General features: G+C 42.1%; 1 protein-coding gene across 1 annotated transcript in view; it reads left to right on the plus strand.

Annotated features, from left to right (window-relative positions):
- The first annotated feature begins 8,968 nt into the window (after window positions 1–8,968).
- Window positions 8,969–18,320, plus strand: part of PTPN14 (protein tyrosine phosphatase non-receptor type 14) — a 114,176-nt gene continuing 104,824 nt past the window's right edge. Inside the window, exon 1 of the mRNA XM_068986211.1 lies at window positions 8,969–9,142. Coding sequence (XP_068842312.1) covers window positions 8,969–9,142 — 174 coding nt within the window. The remainder of the gene's footprint in view (window positions 9,143–18,320) is intronic.

Below are 18,320 nucleotides of genomic sequence, written 5' to 3' on the forward strand. Positions count from 1 at the left end.
TCTGCCTTCTCAACCAGAGTCCACTGGATGTTATTTAATCATTCCCTTTTACTGCAGTGTTTTCAATACAGCTGTTGTGCGCATGCTCAGTCATGTCTGACTCTTTGTGACCCCCTGGACTGGAGCCCGCCAGGCTCTTCTGTCCACGGGATTCACCAGGCAAGAATCCTGGAGTGGGCTTCCATTTCTTACTCCAGGGGATCTTCTCAACCCAGGGACTGAACTTGCACCTCCTGCGTCTCCTGCATCGGCAGGCAGTTTCTTTACCACCAGTGTCGTTTTCCAGTTTATCTGTCACCTCCCTTATTGCGGATTTTATGCCCTGTAAAGGTGCTTTTGCTTATCCCTTTTGAATCTGCTAAGGGCGGATTTAGCTATATAAAGGTATGTAAAGTTAGAACAAATCAACTGTGAGAGTGTTGTTTCCCCAAGCAAAACTGTATGTTGTTGGACTTAAGGGCCTTGTGATATATGAATGCTCAAAGGCTGTTTTGGCTCTGTTTCCTGATTTTCAGCCATATTCTGCAGAGATGTTACTGCGTAGCTACCTTTCCTGTGGGTGAGGCACCCTTGTGATGGGGCACTATATTAGGAAGCTTTCTTCTCACTCTAAGTACAACTTAAGAAAGGCTTGAAAGGCCAACTATGTAGTTAGTGCATGGGAATGTTAGGAAATGTGTTTTTGGACACATTTCTTGCATCTCACCGCTGGATGTTTGAAAGTGAGTTGGTGGGAGAGAAATAAAGGGATTTTAAAAGGTGGCCATTCTGTTTTTGTTGTTGTAGTTGTTTAGCAACTGAAAAGTAGAGATTTGCATTTCAGACCTTGCACAAAAATTTTTTTTGGCTAAAAATAATTAGACATATGGGTATATGTCAGATTTATAGTAGAAACTAATAGTCTGATTTTTTTACTAAAAATGAACTTCCTCTCTGCTATTCTTTTTTTTTTTTTTAATTTTAAAATCTTTAATTCTTACATGTGTTCCCAAACATGAACCCCCCTCCTACCTCCCTCCCCATAACATCTCTGTGGGTCATCCCCATGCACCAGCCCCAAGCATGCTGTATCCTGCGTCAGACATAGACTGGCGATTCAATTCTTACATGATAGTATACATGATCGAATGCCATTCTCCAAAATCATCCCACCCTCTCCCTCTCCCTCTGAGTCCAAAAGTCCGTTATACACAGCTCTGCTATTCTTTCTGTTTGATAATTGCTTTACAATGTTGGGTTAGTTTTGCTGTACACTGAGGTGAGTCAGCTATAAGTATACATGTACCCCCCATTCCTGAACCTCCCTCCCACCCGCTGCATCCCAGCCCTCTAGGTCCTCGCGGAGACACGGGCTGGGCTCCCTGTGCTATGCAGCAGCTCCCCACTAGCTCTCTCTTTTACACATGGTAGTGTTTGTATGTCGAGCCCAATCTCCTGTTGCTCCCCTGCCTCCCTCCTGTCTGCTGCTCTTCAAAGAGGGAGTCAGAGAAGATGTTTTCATCCCCTCTCACTCCATGCTTTTATAAAACTCCCCTGAGGAAAATGACATAGTATTTTTCAGAACCAAGCTGTGCCTTCTGCAGGTTTATACACAGGATGTGTGAGTTACATCAATTTTTCCCTTCTCACACCCAGACCAGGGTTACATAGTTCTGTGAGGTGTGCTTGGGAGTTGCAATAATATGGAATGCTGGAAAGATTCCAGAAGCTGTTGGTAAATAAAGAATGCAGCTGACCAACAGTTAGCTTCTGCTAGTGACTTCAGAAGCTTACATCTTGGGGGGCGGGGAAAGGAGGCAAGTATATGTAACACAGCATGAGAATGCAAGAGAAAGTGTGATGACCGTCTTGAAGATTTGGGTTTTAATTTCTGTCTTTCATTTTTCTAAACACTGTACAGGTAATTTAATAAAGCAGATTAAGCTGTATTTGGTTGACATTATGAAAGATCTCTCTACTTTTAACCCATCATATTTAAAGATTTATTAGATCAGCCAAATAATTTTTTCTGTACGATGATGAAGCTGTTTTTGCTTTGTGTTTTTAACTGGCAGGATTTTCACTGATATGTTTAGATAAAAGGAGTACAAAGTACTAGAAATTCACAGCTGATAGTTAGAGATGGATATGTACATGTTAGAGGTTTGGGAAATCTGATGGATTAGTCAGGAGTGGGTTTTAGAAGTGACTTTAAAGCTTTGTGTACATTCTCTCTTACTATTGCCTATGGAATGGGGTGTTTACAGAGCAAATATCCCAGCAAATTGCTTTCAGCAGTCACAGGCACACTGAAACCCTGACCCATCAGTAGTTCCAGTGTAGTTTTTGCAGAGAGCTTCTGGGCATATGGCATCTTTCTGGTCTTCAAGTCCACCCCTGGAATATGGCACATCAAAGGCTGGAGAAGCAGAACTTTTAGAAATCTGGGTAAAACTCTTCCCCCAAGGAGCACCAGGGAGCTAAATAACGTCTCATGCCATTTTTTCCATGGTTTAAGCCTCTCTTAAGCTTCCCCAAGTCCATCCTCTCTGAGGCTCCAGATTCCTCCAGTCTCACTGAGGTCATCTGGAGATGCCTGTCCTACCCTGGTTTCAAAAATCTCAACTGTTTTCAGGATTCATTCTTTCTTTCATCATAACGACAAATATTTATTCAGCTTCCTGCCACGGCCAGAGCTCCATTTCCGGGTCCCAGGGGACCACAGAGCTGAATCTGACACAGATCTTTCCCTTCAGGATGCTACTTGGGAGCCCAGAGGCCTCTGGGAGATTCTTCAGTGTGAGACAGACTGGGATATGCCTGCGGCTGTAGAGACACAGCCAAATGGGTTATAAAACCAAAGACAGAGCAGAATCAACCTTCTACCAAAAACCAAGCAAAACAAACCAAACCCCAAACCAGTTGCTGACACCACACACTCTCTACACATTATTGCCTGAGATGACAGTCTTCTGACCCACTGAGGATGGGCTGGTAATGGGACATTTCCTCTGATGGCCGGTTCATTTCTGCCCCCGATGTCAGAGTCAGGGGGATGTCAAGGGAGCAGTGCTGGGAGAGGCCATGGCTTTGTTTTACACGTGGTCAGGTTTCACCATGGAATTGTCACTGCTTCATGCTAAGCTTTATATTCTTTGTTTTGCCTTTTTCTTTTTAAAAATTTTTTTGGAGGGAGGGATGTGGGCTGTTTAGAAAGTCTTCATTGACTTTGTTACAGTACTGTTTCTCTTTTATGTTTTGGGTTTTATTTATTTATTTATTTTTTTGCCTTAAGGCATATGGGACCTGTTTCCTGACCAGGGACCTAACCCACACCCCCTGCATTTGAAGGCAACTTCTCCACCACTGGACCACCAGAAAAGTGCCTGCCTGTTTTCTCTTTTAAAAGACTTTGTCCACAGTAGGTGCCAAGATCCTCAAGTCCTTTCGAAACACACCTGCTCTGCTATCCTTGAGCAAACCCAGCTCACAGCTAGGGGCACAGGAGGGGAAAACGCCCACACTTACTGAGCACACCCAGGAAACGTTTTCTCATTGGCACCTCACGAACACCTGGGGAAGAGATTATCTTTACAGGTGAGTAAAGCCACTCCAGTACTCTGACCATGGAGAATCTCATGGTCAGAGGAGCCTGGTGGGCTACAGTCCATGGGGTCACAGAGTGTCGAACATGACTGAGCAACTGAGCGCAGTCTGAGGTTGAGTTTATCTTTATGGATGAGTAAACTGAGGATAAATAATTGACATCCATTCTAGGCCTCTCTGGATGAATCCAGTTCTGCTACCAAGGTTTGAGTGTGTCCTGTTCCCTGAGATTAAACTTTGAATTATAGAACTGCTCAGCTCATTTGGAATTCTCTCTCCTTCTGTTAAGTGAGTGACTTTTTACACCTAAATATATAATGTTGTTGTTTAGTCACTGAGTTGCGTCCGACTCTTTGCGACCCCGTAGACCCTGTCAGGCTCCTCTGCCCATGAGATTTCCCAGGCAAGAATACTGGAGGGGGTTGCCATTTCCTTCTCCAGGGGATCTTCCTGACCCAGGAATCAAACCCGTGCCTCCTGCATTCCAGGCAGATTTTTTACCACTAAGCAATCTGGGATGAACATAACCACAATTCCACTATTGAAAAAGAAGAAAACCATAAAATATTCATATCATCTCATTTCTACTCCCTATTTCAGGTTTCCCTAATGTCTTATGTGTCTTATAACTCTGTTTTTGCAAGCTCGGTTTTATGAAGGTCACCCATTGCATTCTGTTTTTATGACTCCAGGATTTCTCTTACTCTGGAGCAGTCTGCCTGCAGTCCTTCCTGTCCAATTTTTGTTTCATGACATTGACTTTTAGAGGAACCAGACCAGTTTTCTTTTAAGCTTTCTTGTTCATAGTTTACCTGGCAAGTGTCTGACAAACTGAAGATTTCAAAAGTTCTTTAAAACTTAAAATAGGTATTTTGTAGGAGATGTACGGAGAAGGCAATGGCACCCCACTCCAGTACTCTTGCCTGGAAAATCCCATGGATTGGAGGAGCCTGGTAGGCTGCAGTCCATGGGGTCGTAAGAGTCAGACATGACTGAGTGACTTTCCTTTCACTTTTCACGTTCATGCATTGGAGAAGGAAATGGCAATCCACTCCAGTGTTCTTCCCTGGAGAATCCCAGGGCCAGGGGAGCCTGGTGGGCTGCTGTCTATGGGGTCGCACAGAGTCGGACACGACTGAGGCGACTTAGCAGCAGCAGCAGGAGATGTATTGTCAGATGTTGCACCTGATGTACCATTTTCTATAGCTAGTATATTTGAAAAGAATCTTTAGTTACAAAAATAAGGCAGTTGTAAAATGTTAGAACAATTCAGAAATACAATTGGCCCTTTGTAGGCACGGGATCCCCATATGTGGGTTCAACCAACTTCAGATCAGAAATATTTTTGAAAAGGAAAGTTCCAGAAAGTTCCAAGAAGCAACACTTGAGTTTGCCAGACTGGCCAGCTCTTTCCAAAGCATTTGTATTGTAGTAGGTATTGTAAGTAATCTAGAGATAAATTAAAGTATAAGATAGGTTCTTTGCAAACACTGTGCTATTTTATTTTACATAAGGACTTGAGCATCCTCGAATTTTGGTCTCTGTTGAGGTCCTAGAACCAATTTCCTGCAGAGACTGATGGATGATTGTACAATATATGAAATATAAAATGAGAGTTCTGCTTGATACCATCGCCACGGGGCCCTGAGATAACAGTCATTTTGGTGACCTTACTTTTTTCCCCATTTCTTTGTGTGTGTTTTGTTCATTATAAAAACAGTGTTTATCTGTGCACCCTGTTGTACGGTGTACTTTTTATCGCTGGATTATGGATTGTGTCCTGTCAAATATGTGTTTAAGAGCAGGGACTGTGTTTAGCAGTGGCTGGGATAAATGTGCGCTGAGCCAGCCGCATTCCTTCCTAGGTGTTCAGAGTGACACACCCAGGGGTAAGGTGCCCGGCCCAGGCTGAGAAATGTGACTTGTGCCCACAGAGCAAATATTTTTCTCTCTCTGAGGCTCTCTAGTTTTTCATATAGGAATTGAATCTTGATGTCTTCTGCCCTGTGTGTTAGCAAGTTCATGGAAATGTGAGAGGAGTAAACTCTTTAAGGACTCCATAGTTGAATTCTGATACCCTTTTTTTTTTTCTTTCTCCTTTTTTGGGTGGGTCCCTCCGTGTTTTTTTCTGCCGATATCAGGATATCATCAGGTTGGCCTACCTTGGAGGTAAACACGACACTCTGCCAACATAAAGTGATTTAGAAACGTTCATCTATTTTACCAAGCCCGAGCCTCTTGCTTATGTATTTTAAGCCTTCATAAAACATGTACCTGTCACGCTAAGGAATGTGCCGAGGGCAGACGACAGAGGCTGGCCCGGAGAGTCTCGGGAGTGTGTTTGGCTGTGTTGTAGGGTTGTGTCCTGACAACCTCCTGGCTTGAAGCCTGGGGTGATTTCTGACAAGGAGTGATTTCTAAATATTGAAGCCATTAGAATTATTAATTCAAGAATTCCTGCAAGTAGCTATTCCTGTTTGTCTAAGTGTAGGGGGCTCAGAGGAAATCCTGTGTGGCAAAGGCTTAACGGCTCCCTGACTTAGGGAATCAAATTAACAAAACGATCATACGAACAGGAGATGATGGTTCTTTGTGCTTCACGGGAAACAGAAAGTTGAACAGAGAGGCCATGTGGACATGTCTAGCTTCTTTGGAAGATGAGAGCCCTGGAAACCTCCCAGCGAGAGCATTGCTGGCACAGGGCGGGTGGTAAAGCTGCTGTTGTTATTTTATTCTTGTGTTGTCCATGGCGATAATGTCATCACTGGCATTCATGGGACATCTGGGGGTCAGTAAATCTTGTTATTACTGAGTTAAATTTAGTGTAGTTTGGTGACGGGCTTTTGCATCAAACATTTTGTAAAGGAACAAAATGAGAATAGGGTGGTTCCCCACATCTGTCTAAATATTTGGTGAAAAAAGGATACAGCCGTGATTTTTAAGTACATTAAAGAATTCATGTATTCACTTTTTCTTAAAAAAAAAGTTGCAGACTAACTCATCATTAATTACTAATTAATAATTAAATGCATGTTCATTTCATTTTCTATCACCCAATAATATAAGAAAATAAGTATTAAAAATAGAGACAAATAATGTTAAAGAGGAGCAAGATTAGACTTTAAGTTCAGGATCAATGAATTGCTTAAATCGTTGAACCTCACTTTTTCCATCTGTAAAATAGGGATTATAAGTCAACACCAGAGAGCTGGTAAATGGGGTTGAAATGGACAATATATTTAGAAGTTTAAAAAAAGTTCAAATTTCACTCCTTCTTTCTTGAGCAGACAGGCTGTATTATGTAACAACCTAAATAGGAAAAGAATTTGAGAAAGGATACATGTATATGTATAATTTACTCACTTTGTTATATACCAGAAACTAACACAATGTTGTTAATCATCTATACTCCAATATAAGATAAAAAGTTTATCTTAAAAAAGAATAGAGAAGAGACTTAAGAAATTTGAAGTTAATGATACTTGAAGCAAACTTTCTGATAGCTGGGTAAAGAGGGGCAGTGAGATATAAATATCTTATTGAACTCCAAGTTTTGCTGCCCATCTGAGACTTCTCCAACCTTACGGTTAAAGTGACTTCAATACAAGCTGTTGGATGGTTTTAATAGAAGGTTGGTTCTTGAGTAAACATAATATCTTATTCACTATGTTTTTCCCGATCATTAAAGCAGTGTTCACGACAATAAAAACAGAAAATCAAGAGTAGTCAAAGAAACGTTTAAACCGCAAAGTCTCTCATAATTCCATTCACCTGAAACAACCATCATTAAAACTACCATGGGTACACTGAAGGAGCTTCCCAGTGGCTCAGAGGGTAAGGAATCACCTGCTGTGCAGGAGAGGGTTCAGTTCCTGGGCCAGGAAGATCCCCTGGAGAAGGGCATGACTACCCACTCCAGTGTTCTTGCCTGGAGAATCCCATGGACAGAGGGGCCTGGCGGGCTACAAGTCCATGGGGTCACAGAGAGTGGGATACAACTCAGTGACTAACACTTTCACTTTCATACATTGAAGGAGATTTTCTTTACCTGCGTTGTCATAAATATTCAGTTTTTAACTCAACCAGAGTTAATACAGTAACTTTTCCTTCTATCATCCGCGATCTAGGAGCACACGTTTTGGCTACCTATTTTTTTCAGTTATAAAAGTGATACTCTGTAAGTAGATTAAGAATAAATCTTTATTAGAGCACACAGAAAAGTAAAAGATTTCTCTCCCAAGAAGCAGCCACCCAACAGTTTTCTGTGCATCCTTTCAGAAATATTTAATGTATACACAAGAATATATCTTTTCTACGTATTTTTAATTTTATGCAACTGGAATCTATGCATACAGTAAGCATCTTGCTTTTTTAAATTCCATTTAATTCCATGTTCTAGACTGCCACACTAAAAACACTAGCTACCTAGCCGAACTCAAACAACTTTGCAAATGATATATTTATTTCAATTGTCAGTGATAGCATATTTTTACACTCTGTGGGTATAGTACTACTTATGTAACCAATCCTCTGTTGACAGAGAAAATGTTTCAGTTTTATGCTATATGCACATGCTAAGTTGCTTCAGTCGTGTCCAACTCTTTGCAGCCCTATAGACTGTACCCCACCAGGCTCCTCTGTCCATGATTCTCCAGGCAGAATACTAGAGTGCTACTTATAAACAATTTTTCAGTGGATGTCCTTTTCAAACTTGGTCAAATGTATCTCTAGAAAATATTTCTTAAAGTAGAAGTTCAGAGAGTAAAAGGATATATACATTTAAAGTTTTATGTATTATTAGTAACCAAGCTTTGTTTTTTTAGCATTTCATCAGTTTACACTCTCACCAAAAAATATTACCCAGCATTTTCCTCAGTGGTGGGTATTACTAATTTTTTTGGTCTGTGCCTATCTAATAAATTAAATATGATCTCTTAAAAATGTGAATTGAAATTGCATGGACATCGGTTTGAATACTGACTTTGCCATGTGGGTTCTTGGATGAGTCTTTTTAATCCTCTGAACATCCGTGTCTCTAGCCATAAAGTGGATCTTGTCATATCACCCTTGTAAGATAAGGTCAAGTGCATGGGTTCCACCAAGGCGCTTGGGAGCATCAGAGTTTGCAGGCTCTTGAATCTGGGCCTCAGGGGGATGTGCTCATGCGGGAGGAACGTGTGCCGCCTGGAGCTTCCCTTCCAGCCCGTAACCTTGCTGCTACATTTGTGTTTGCAGCGACCTTCCGGAGCACCACGCCGGGCATGGACGCCCTTTTCTGCACCTGGAGGAGCACGGGTGGTAGTGCCCCGTCACGAAGCTGCTAAGACCATCTCAAGGGCGTGGGCGCCGGGACACGAGGGCGGCATCCCAGGCCTGCAGAGCCATGCCTTTCGGCCTGAAGCTGCGCCGGACTCGGCGCTACAACGTCCTGAGCAAGAACTGCTTTGTCACTCGCATCCGCCTGTTGGACAGCAGCGTTATCGAGTGCACGCTGTCCGTGGAGAGCACGGGGCGGGAGTGCCTGGAGGCGGTGGCCCAGAGGCTGGAGCTGCGGGAGGTAAGGGTGCGCGTGTGAGGTGTGGACACGAGGCCGTAGTGCGGCCGAGGGCCTGCTTGTCAGCCTCAGCCTGGTTTCTAAGCATCCTGTGATTCCCAGCGTGGCCTCCTTCGTAACACCTTTCAGTGGATGTGGGGACCTGCTCTGACGCTGGGAGAAGCAAGGATACCCCCTAGAGCTTGCACAGGGATGGGGGCGGTGGGGGGGAGGAAATAGGTGTGTGTGTGTGGCAGCTCCCCTTTGCTTTCAGCCCATGAGGAGGTTGTAATGAGATTCTCCTCCCCAAAGTCATTTACTCTCTTTAAAAACAATCAAGTGGGGTAGCTGGGGTTTTGATGTTCCAGCTACATATCAAGGAGAAAACTCCCACATACTGGGTGGATATAGCTGCTTTTATTTTTTGTTTGTTTCTATACTCTCCTCTTCAAAGAGGGTAAAAGAAAAAAAAAAAGAAAAAAGCATTTATAGTGAGCATGACTATTGAAGCTTTTTTTGTGGGAGCTTGTAAAATGGGAGTTTTGTTCCTCTTAAGATTCCTCATGACCCGTGTTTTCTTTGGGCTTTAAGCAAACCCAGGGTTCACCATTCAGACAGTCACGTTACCTCTCTTTAGAAGAGACTCTTAGAGCAATATGCCCTTTGGTAATAAGCAAGCCCTGCCGTTTTGCAGCCTTGTAGACATTCAGGAGAAGAGACTTTTGAGAGGGACCCACTCAGGCATTTGTTTCTTGAGAGCTTTGTAGGTTGGTAGGTAAGGGACCGTGGTTGAACAGTTGCCAGCGTTGAACTGATGGCAGATCCCTGAGAGTCAAGCCCTCCTTAGGGTAAGGAAGAGCCTGTGATTGCCCTGGGCTCTGGGATATCATTGCCCAGTTCTCAGGGTAGTCCCTCTGGAAAATGATCATATTTGATCTCTTTCCTCACTTCTCAGGATCCACACCCTCTTTCCATTTGCACAAGGAGTTGGGGTCAGGGAAGGTCTTCCTCTCCCCTTGGCACCTACCGCAGGCTGCCTCTTATCTTCTGAAGGACTGTTTCACCTGAGCACTTGTTTCTCTGACTGGTCTTCATGTTTATACTTTGGTTTGGGTGTTCAGGTCTTCCTTTGACTTTTCTTTTCCTGTGGAGGAGACTGTCCGGCCCAAAGGATATATGTAGCTTGGTAACTTACACAATTGGATAAGCACGTGAAAGGTTCTGACCTTGGTGGTTGGTAGTTGGCTCTTTTTTCCTTATTAGTCGCACATTTGGGTGTATGCGTTTAAGCATCCGTGTGTAAACCGGCATGAAGCATGCATGTTTTAGAGTTTGCTGCTGCTGCTGCTGCTAAGTCGCTTCAGTTGTGTCTGATTCTGTGTGACGCCATAGACGGCAGCCCACCAGGCTCCCCCGGCCCTGGGATTCTCCAGGCAAGAACACTGGAGTGGGTTGCCATTTCCTTCTCCAGTGCATAAAAGTGAAAGTGAAGTTGCTCAGTCGTGTCCGACTCTTAGTGACCCCATGGACTGCAGCCTACCAGGCTCCTCCATCCATGGGATTTTCCAGGCAAGAGTACTGGAGTGGGGTGCCATTGCCTTCTCCGCTTTGTATTAAGAAAATAAAATAAATTTTGATTTCAGTTTTGATAGACATTAATTACAGTTGGTGTTGTATTAGATAACTTAAAAATAGACTATAGGGGGGATCCCTGGTGGTTCATTGGTTAAGACTATATGCCCCCAATGCAGGGGGTCCAGATTTGATCCCTGGGCAGGGACCAAGATCTCACAAGCTAGAATTAAGAGTTCACATGCCACCGCCAATGCACCCCAGAAAACAAAAACAAAAAGCCCAAAACATTGTAGGGAATTTCCTGGCAGTCCATGCTTCTATTGCAGAGGACACGGGTTCAGTCCCTGGTTGGAGAACTAAGATCCTGCAAGTGGTCAAAAAAAAAAACCCCAAAAAACATAGGCTGTATTTTTTCAGACAGTTTTAGGTTTATAGCAAATTTGAGTAGAAAGCACAGTTCCATATGCCTCCCGTCACGCCCACACTGCTTCCCCGCTGTCAACACCCCACACCAGGGTGGCACCTTTGTTACAGTCAATGAACCCACATTAACACATCATATCACTCAAAGTCCATAATTTACGTGAGGGTTCACTCTTGGTGCACATTCTGTGGATTTTGACAAATGTACAATGATCTCTGTCCATATGGTAAACTTGTTTTTTAATTTAATGAACAGTGATTTTTTAAATATACTCAAGCGTTAATGTAAAAGGATACACGTTTTAGCGTTAAACACATATTCCTCTTCCAACAAAATGAAAGGTCATCGTGAGGCACCTGGGGTCACCAAAGGCCTCGTTGTCTCTCTACTGGTGTTTGACTGTGTCCTGTATGACTTCATCCTCCTGTTACTGAATGCAGGATCCTGTGTTTGATACACAGTGAGGCCAAACCAACATATCCAAGTTTGGAGCAAAAAAAGGTTTATTGCAGGGCCACGCAAGGAGAACAGTGGGCTGGTTCTCAAAAATCCCTGAACTAATACGGTAAACTTTTCGAAGGTCAAATCTGGTTTTGAATGCACGGCTTTGCTGCCATTTTGGTTCCCAGGCCTGGTGCATGTGATTCGCAAACAGTCATCTCCTGGGGAAGCAGAATATGACAGGGTCTCTGCTCCCAAAAACCCAAGAGCTGGGAGAATAGGAAAAACAAGAAACAAAGCAAAGAGAACATCCTGTGCCAAGGTATAGAAACAGGAAAGAACGTGGAATTTTCAGGTAAGGGCAGAGGGCAGTTTGTACTGATCTGTGTATGTGTGTGGGTGTGTGTGGGTGTGGGTGTCTAAGGGTTATGGAGGGGAGGAAGGAGCAGGTGCGTAGATAGGTGGAGACCACTTTTGAAGGGTTTGATGTATCTAAGTACTTTTAATTATTAATAGATCCCATAGCACATTGTTCCTAAAACATGTCACAAAAATAATTAAAATAATCACCAGCTTTTAATGTATCAGGTGCTATGCTGAGCACCTTTTGTTGATCAACTCATTTAATGCTTCTTACAAGCGTGCCAGGCGACTACTCTTGGTTTCTACTTTTATGGTCCAGGTTGGCTGACTCCACTGTTCTAATTCCCAGGGATGTGTAGTGGCAGAGAAAGGGGCCGTGGTAAGATGCTTTGAGAAACACTCTCATAACTTCTGCAGTTAAAAAAAAAAAAGAATGTGTTGAGCTCAGTGTTTCACAGTTATTTACGCCTTCCAATAAATACTCTTTGAATCCTTTAGGGAATAAAACACTGCCTTGAAATAGAAAGCCATCAAAAGATTCCAAGGTGAAGCATGGCACAGGCACCTTGTGTTGTAAGAAAGAACCAAACGGCAGAAAAATGATGGGGATTGGGGTGACGGGAGGAAGTAAGTAAGCGCAAGTGTTAGCCACTCAGTCGTGCCCAACTACTTGTGAAGCCTGCCAGGCTTCTCTGTCCATGGACTTCTCCAGGCAAGAATACTGGAGTGGGTTGCCTTTCCCTTCTCACAGAGATGCCAATTAGGCATAATAAGAACCTGGCAAGAGAAAATAAAATGAACCCTTTAAGAAAAAAAAAATTTAATTCTTTTGAATAAGTTCAGAAAAAAAGGTGTGAGTTTCTGACTGGGAACTTTTATTAAGGAGGAGACGAGAGATACAGGAAGCTCAGAAAATTAGAATTCTGATAATACAGCTACAATATATTTGAATCAATGGATTTTACCCTTTCCCTTTTCCCCAAATAAACTCTTGTGTGGAACTCCGATAGATAAGTTGGAGCTGCTCTGTTTGCTGAGGGGTCGATAGGGTTTTCTGGAGTCCCATCTCCTTGTGCCTTTCTTACCCCCAACATGGCTTGAAAAATAACTGACCTAGATTGGGAGGAAAATAGCTAAAAACAATGCTGCCTTATGATTAGCTCTTATATTTGAAAAATAAACACATGGAGAACAGCAGAGTTTAGTGGCTAGGAATGTGAACTTGAGCCAAACTGTCCGAGTTTGAATCCTGGCTCTGTCACTGATTTGGGTTGTGATCTTGGGTAGTTTCTTAACCACCCTGTGCTTTTGTTTTCTCATCTGTGAATGGAGATGGTAAGAGTGGCAGCCTCCATGCCTTGTTGAGAGGATTAAGTGAGTTAGTTTTTGCAAAATTGCTACTGTATCACAGTGTCGGGCACACAGGAACCACTCAATACAGTGGTCTGCTTGGCAAGACAAACCACTCAGATCAGACAAAGAGAAACATCCTATGATATTGCTTATATGGGGACTCTGAAAAGAAATGATACAAGTGGACTTATTTGCAGAAACAGACACAGACTCACAGACTTAGAGAAGGAAATTATGGTTGCCAGATGGGGATGGGGGGAGGGGGGTAGTTAGATAGGGAGTTTGGGATGGACATGTGCACACTGCTATAGAATGGGTAACCAACAAGGACCCGCTCTATGGCACGGGGAACTCTGCTCAGTATTACGTAACAACCAGAATGGGTAAAGAAGTCGAAAAGAATAGATACCTGCATATGTATAACTGAATCACTTTACTGTACACCTGAAACTAACATCATGTGGTTAACCGATTATTGTCCAATATAAAATAAAAAGTTAATAAAACAGATATTACCCAGGCCCCTCCAGAGATTGGACTCTGACCCTTTCATAAGTCTTCTTGTTGCATTTTTAGGAGGCTTTAGTCATAGAAACTATGATCTACCACTGAGCTAAAATCTTGCAGTTCCTTGAACAGTTGCTAATTGCAGATTGTGCTGTCCAGTAGGGTGGCCATCGGCTACACGTGGCTATCGAGTGCTTGAAGTGTGGCTAGCTTAAACTCACACGTGCAGTAAGTATAAAATATACAGCAGCTTTTGAAGATCTAGTATGACAAAAGGTTAAAATAATCTCATTAGTCATTTTTATATTAATTACATAAGTAAGTAAGTGTTAAGTCACTCAGTCATGCCCGACTCTTTGTGACCCCATGCACTGCAACCCACCAGGCTCCTCTGTCCATAAGATCTTCCAGTCCAGGATACTGGAGTGGGTTGCCATTTCCTCCTCCAGGGGATCTTCCTGACCCAGGAAAGACCCAGGGAAGAAGTTGCATATTAAAAGCATAGAACTTTGAATGACCATTTAAAATAAAATGTATTGAAGAATTTTACTTCTTTGTACTTTTTAATGTAGCTGCTGGAAAATTTTAAATTAAGTATATGGCTCACATTATATTTCTGCTAAATACTGCTGCTCTAAGGAAAGCAAGGAGGCCACTTTAATAGTAATAAGGAATATAAATAATTCCAATAAAATATAAAAATATGCTGGAATTACTTCCTTTAGGAATAATCTTGACTCTACATTTTTTTCTGCGTTATTTTTATTGGAATGTAATTGCTTTATAATTTTGTGTTAGTTTCTGCTGTACAATAAAGTGAATCTGCTATGTGTAGATATATTCCCTCTCTCTTGGACCTCCCTCCTACCCCCACCCCCATCCCACCCATCTAGGTTGTCACAGAGCTGTGCTAAACAGCAGGTTCCCACTGCTTATCTATTTTTGCATATGGTAGAGAATTGACTATACTTTTCCCCTCGTGGCTCAGAGGGTAAAGCGTCTGCCTGCAATGTGGGAGATCTGGGTTCGATCCCTGGGTTGGGAAGATCCCCTGGAGAAGGAAATGGCAACCCACTTCAGTACTCTTGCCTGGAGAATCCCATGGATGGAGGAGCCTGGTAGGGCTACAGTCCATAGGGTCACAGAGTCAGACATGACTGAGCGACTTCACTTTTACTTTAATTAAAAAATAATAAAGAGAGATAAATAACAGAAGTACTTGAGACTACTCTTCCTGGCCATATTCTATTCAAGATCGATAACTTTTTTATTAGGAAATCCAGCACTTTGTGGAAGGATGAATTTGATAACTCTTGGGTCTCTTCTCAGGCTGAAATAAGAGTCCTGGTTTTTAAAGGAGCCTAAAAAAATCCATAACCATTTCATAGGGTTGGTGATTATCCTCTAAATTATCCCCTTTTCTTTTACAAATTTGTATTTTCATCTTTACTGAAAGCTGATTTATCTAAAGCTAGCAGTTATGGTAGAAGTGTCTCACACTTTGCTATTTTCATAATGGCTAGAGTTTATAAAGGTATAGCATCTTAACATGCATTTCCTTTCATCAAAGTAAAGCTAGCCTACATTAAAGACATTGCTATGGCTTGATTTTATGTTAATCTTTTGGGAATTGGAAATTTATCTGTGATAATGGGAGTACTCGAACACCTCATTCCCTGGCCCTGTGAGATAATAGCGGAATTTGCTGTGTTTTATAGCCAGCTTAAATGCATCTAGATATGTTTGCATTTGCAGAGGACTAAAATAGTCAACCATGATTAAGAAACGATTGAAGAGTAGGCTGCTGGGGAGATTTCTGAATTTTGTACTGTGTTTTCTCTTTGTAAAGATTATAATGTGAAATCTTATTAGCTTAATGTCAGTTTTGTAAGGTAAATTGGCACTGTCTCTGTTTTCTTGATAGACAGATTGTAGGTGAGGTAATCCCCTGGTCTTCATCTTTTTGTGTATTCCAAGTGAGTGGTATAGCCTCTGAAGGAAGGATTTTTCTTGGCTATGAGATTTGCTTCTTTGGTCTGTGTTACTCTGCAATTTCTTTTCCTGTACTTTTACGAAGAGATTGCCTAGGAAAATGAAGATGGTGCAGTTGTTAATTATAGACGTGTCAGTTACAGAAATCCCAGACTACCCAGAGTAGAGGTTGATTGCGCATAAGTTGTTTTTTGCAGTTATCCAACTGATGTATGGTGGTTTATGTTCCAAAGCCGTTGGAATGTAATTGCGTGAACTGCTATTTCAGAGTCTGCGTCTAGTCATCTTTTGAAGTATTTTCCATACTTCAGTGAAGGTTTGAATGCTTGTATGTAATTCCTCTATATTTTATGTGGAGGCATCTCAACTTCTCTGCTTCTTAATTTACAACCGAACTATATGTTCCTACAGAGAAACCCTTACAACCTAATGCAAGGTATTTTAAACTTTTGCTTCTGGATGATTACCTCTTCAAAATGCTTGTGATAAGATCATTGAATTTAATCCCTGGTGCCTAGTAATTGCCAAGACTGTGTCTGTAACCCTTATAAACAGTTAGCATTTAAGCTGTGCTGTTGGTCACAAAACTAGAAAAACAAAACCCTAAAAAAAATAAAAACAAAACCTTACCCTCATTAATAACTACTGTGGGTAATAATACCATTTTTACAGATAAATGGACAGCAAATCAAAAACATCTCAAATTGTTTTTAAAGGCCTTCTTCACTATAGTCTTTTGATGATCCCACAAGAGGGGTCTAACTTTCATGCTGGAGGATTTACAGGCCAATCTGCCACTGAAGAAACCTATTTTTGTGGGCTCACATACACTTATGCTTTCCTGTTAAAATGCAAAACTCCAAACCAAATAAACCAGGAAGCTACTCATATGAAAATGACAGTTTAGGGTGACTCTTCTCCCGTTGTTATTTTAGTTGTGCATTTTTAGCAGTTGATTCAGAGATGTGGTTCCTCTCCCTGGGAACTGGTTCTTCTGTCTTCTTTTTCTTATCTGCAGTGAACGCATTGCAGAATTCACAGCATCGGAGCTGTTTTTCTCTAAAGAAAACTAGAGAAAGAAAATGGGATTTAGAGCTCACACAGAGGTATTGTGAGGCTTAGATGGACCTGGCTTATGTTTGGTGCTTTGGAGATAAATCAAGCAAGTGTCTCAGGCATTTTGCTTGGGCAGTGCGGTAGAATCCTTTGGTCGTGGAGGAGGGGGTTTCTGTTCGGAATCCACCACGTTTTCTTCAACCACGTGGCAGTGTTTAGCAGAGGAGCTCAGCTTTCAGAATTCAGCTGGAGTTGAAATTGGCAGGTGGCTTATGCACAGGCCTGGTGTGGCCTCAGCTGGGCTGGATGGGATTGGTGTCCCCTTGGATGATACACAGGAAGTTAACTGGCGTGCATGTTAGTTTGAGTGAGAGGTTAGGTTCTGGTTCTGTTTCTTGTGACACACTGTGAGACATGGCTGAGTAAACGTGCGGCCTTGTGGACTTGAATAGAGCAGGGTAATAAGAACTTGGGGACAGGGTCTTTCTCCTCTGTTGAGCACTCCAGAGCAGGCATATGGCAGAGGAAGAATAGGGAGGGGTGAGGTGGGAATGGAGAACGTTACTTGGAGCAGAGCTTTACGAAACAGTGTCGGATGGGGTGGATAACGGAATTGAGCACTTCTAAAACTAGGTCGTTCTGGCCATAGCAGGTAGAAACTGTGTCCTCCAGGCTATCTGCCTCTTCTGCACTGTAACCCCATTTCTTGGATAGTTAAATAATTGTTTCACTGGATAAATGCATGTGAGTCACCCAGAAATACCCTGTATCTTGTGGAAAAGGCTATACTGCAGCAGCAAAAGTATCTTATGCCATGGATTAGGTTTCAATATTGAAAGTGATTTGCCTTGTTATTTGGAATTCTATACTATTAATTATAGCTCAAGACTATTTTCACAGCATGATTCTCATACCTCATCACCTTCCTTTTCTGTGTATGCACATGTGCACAACATGTGTATCTGTGTGTATATGTGTATTCCATGGAATACTTTCTCAGGGTGTTTTTTCTTTCTTCCTTTTTTATTTTGAAGAGCAGAGATCAGGTCTCGTTTAATGATTGGGTGGGAAGGAGAAAAGGAAACTTAAAATGCTGGCCTTTAAAGCACAGGAGAAGTAAAAGTTACCTTGTTTTGTTTCGTTTTTTTGCAAAATCAATTATAGAATGTTTATGCAGTTATGGTGGACCCTTTATAGTTTAAGTGCTACTAATTTGAGTGAATGTTACAGTTTGAGTGAAGTAGGGACCGTAAAATCATACCTCCAAATGTCAAGACTGCTTTTAGTGAAAGGTGATAAATCACAGCTGGCCTGCGAAGCAGTTGCAAAGTTTGCCCTCACTTTCTCCACGCAGGGTTACAAAAGGGCTCTTTTCCAAGTAAAATAATTATCACATAGCCCATCACTGCTTACATATATTACCTCATTTATCATATACAGACTCACTCCTAGTCATCCTGAATATGGTGGAATAATACCCTTATACGGCAC

The sequence above is a fragment of the Capricornis sumatraensis genome, chromosome 14 (assembly GCF_032405125.1).
Source record: "Capricornis sumatraensis isolate serow.1 chromosome 14, serow.2, whole genome shotgun sequence".
In the NCBI taxonomy this organism is placed as follows: Eukaryota; Metazoa; Chordata; class Mammalia; order Artiodactyla; family Bovidae; genus Capricornis; species Capricornis sumatraensis.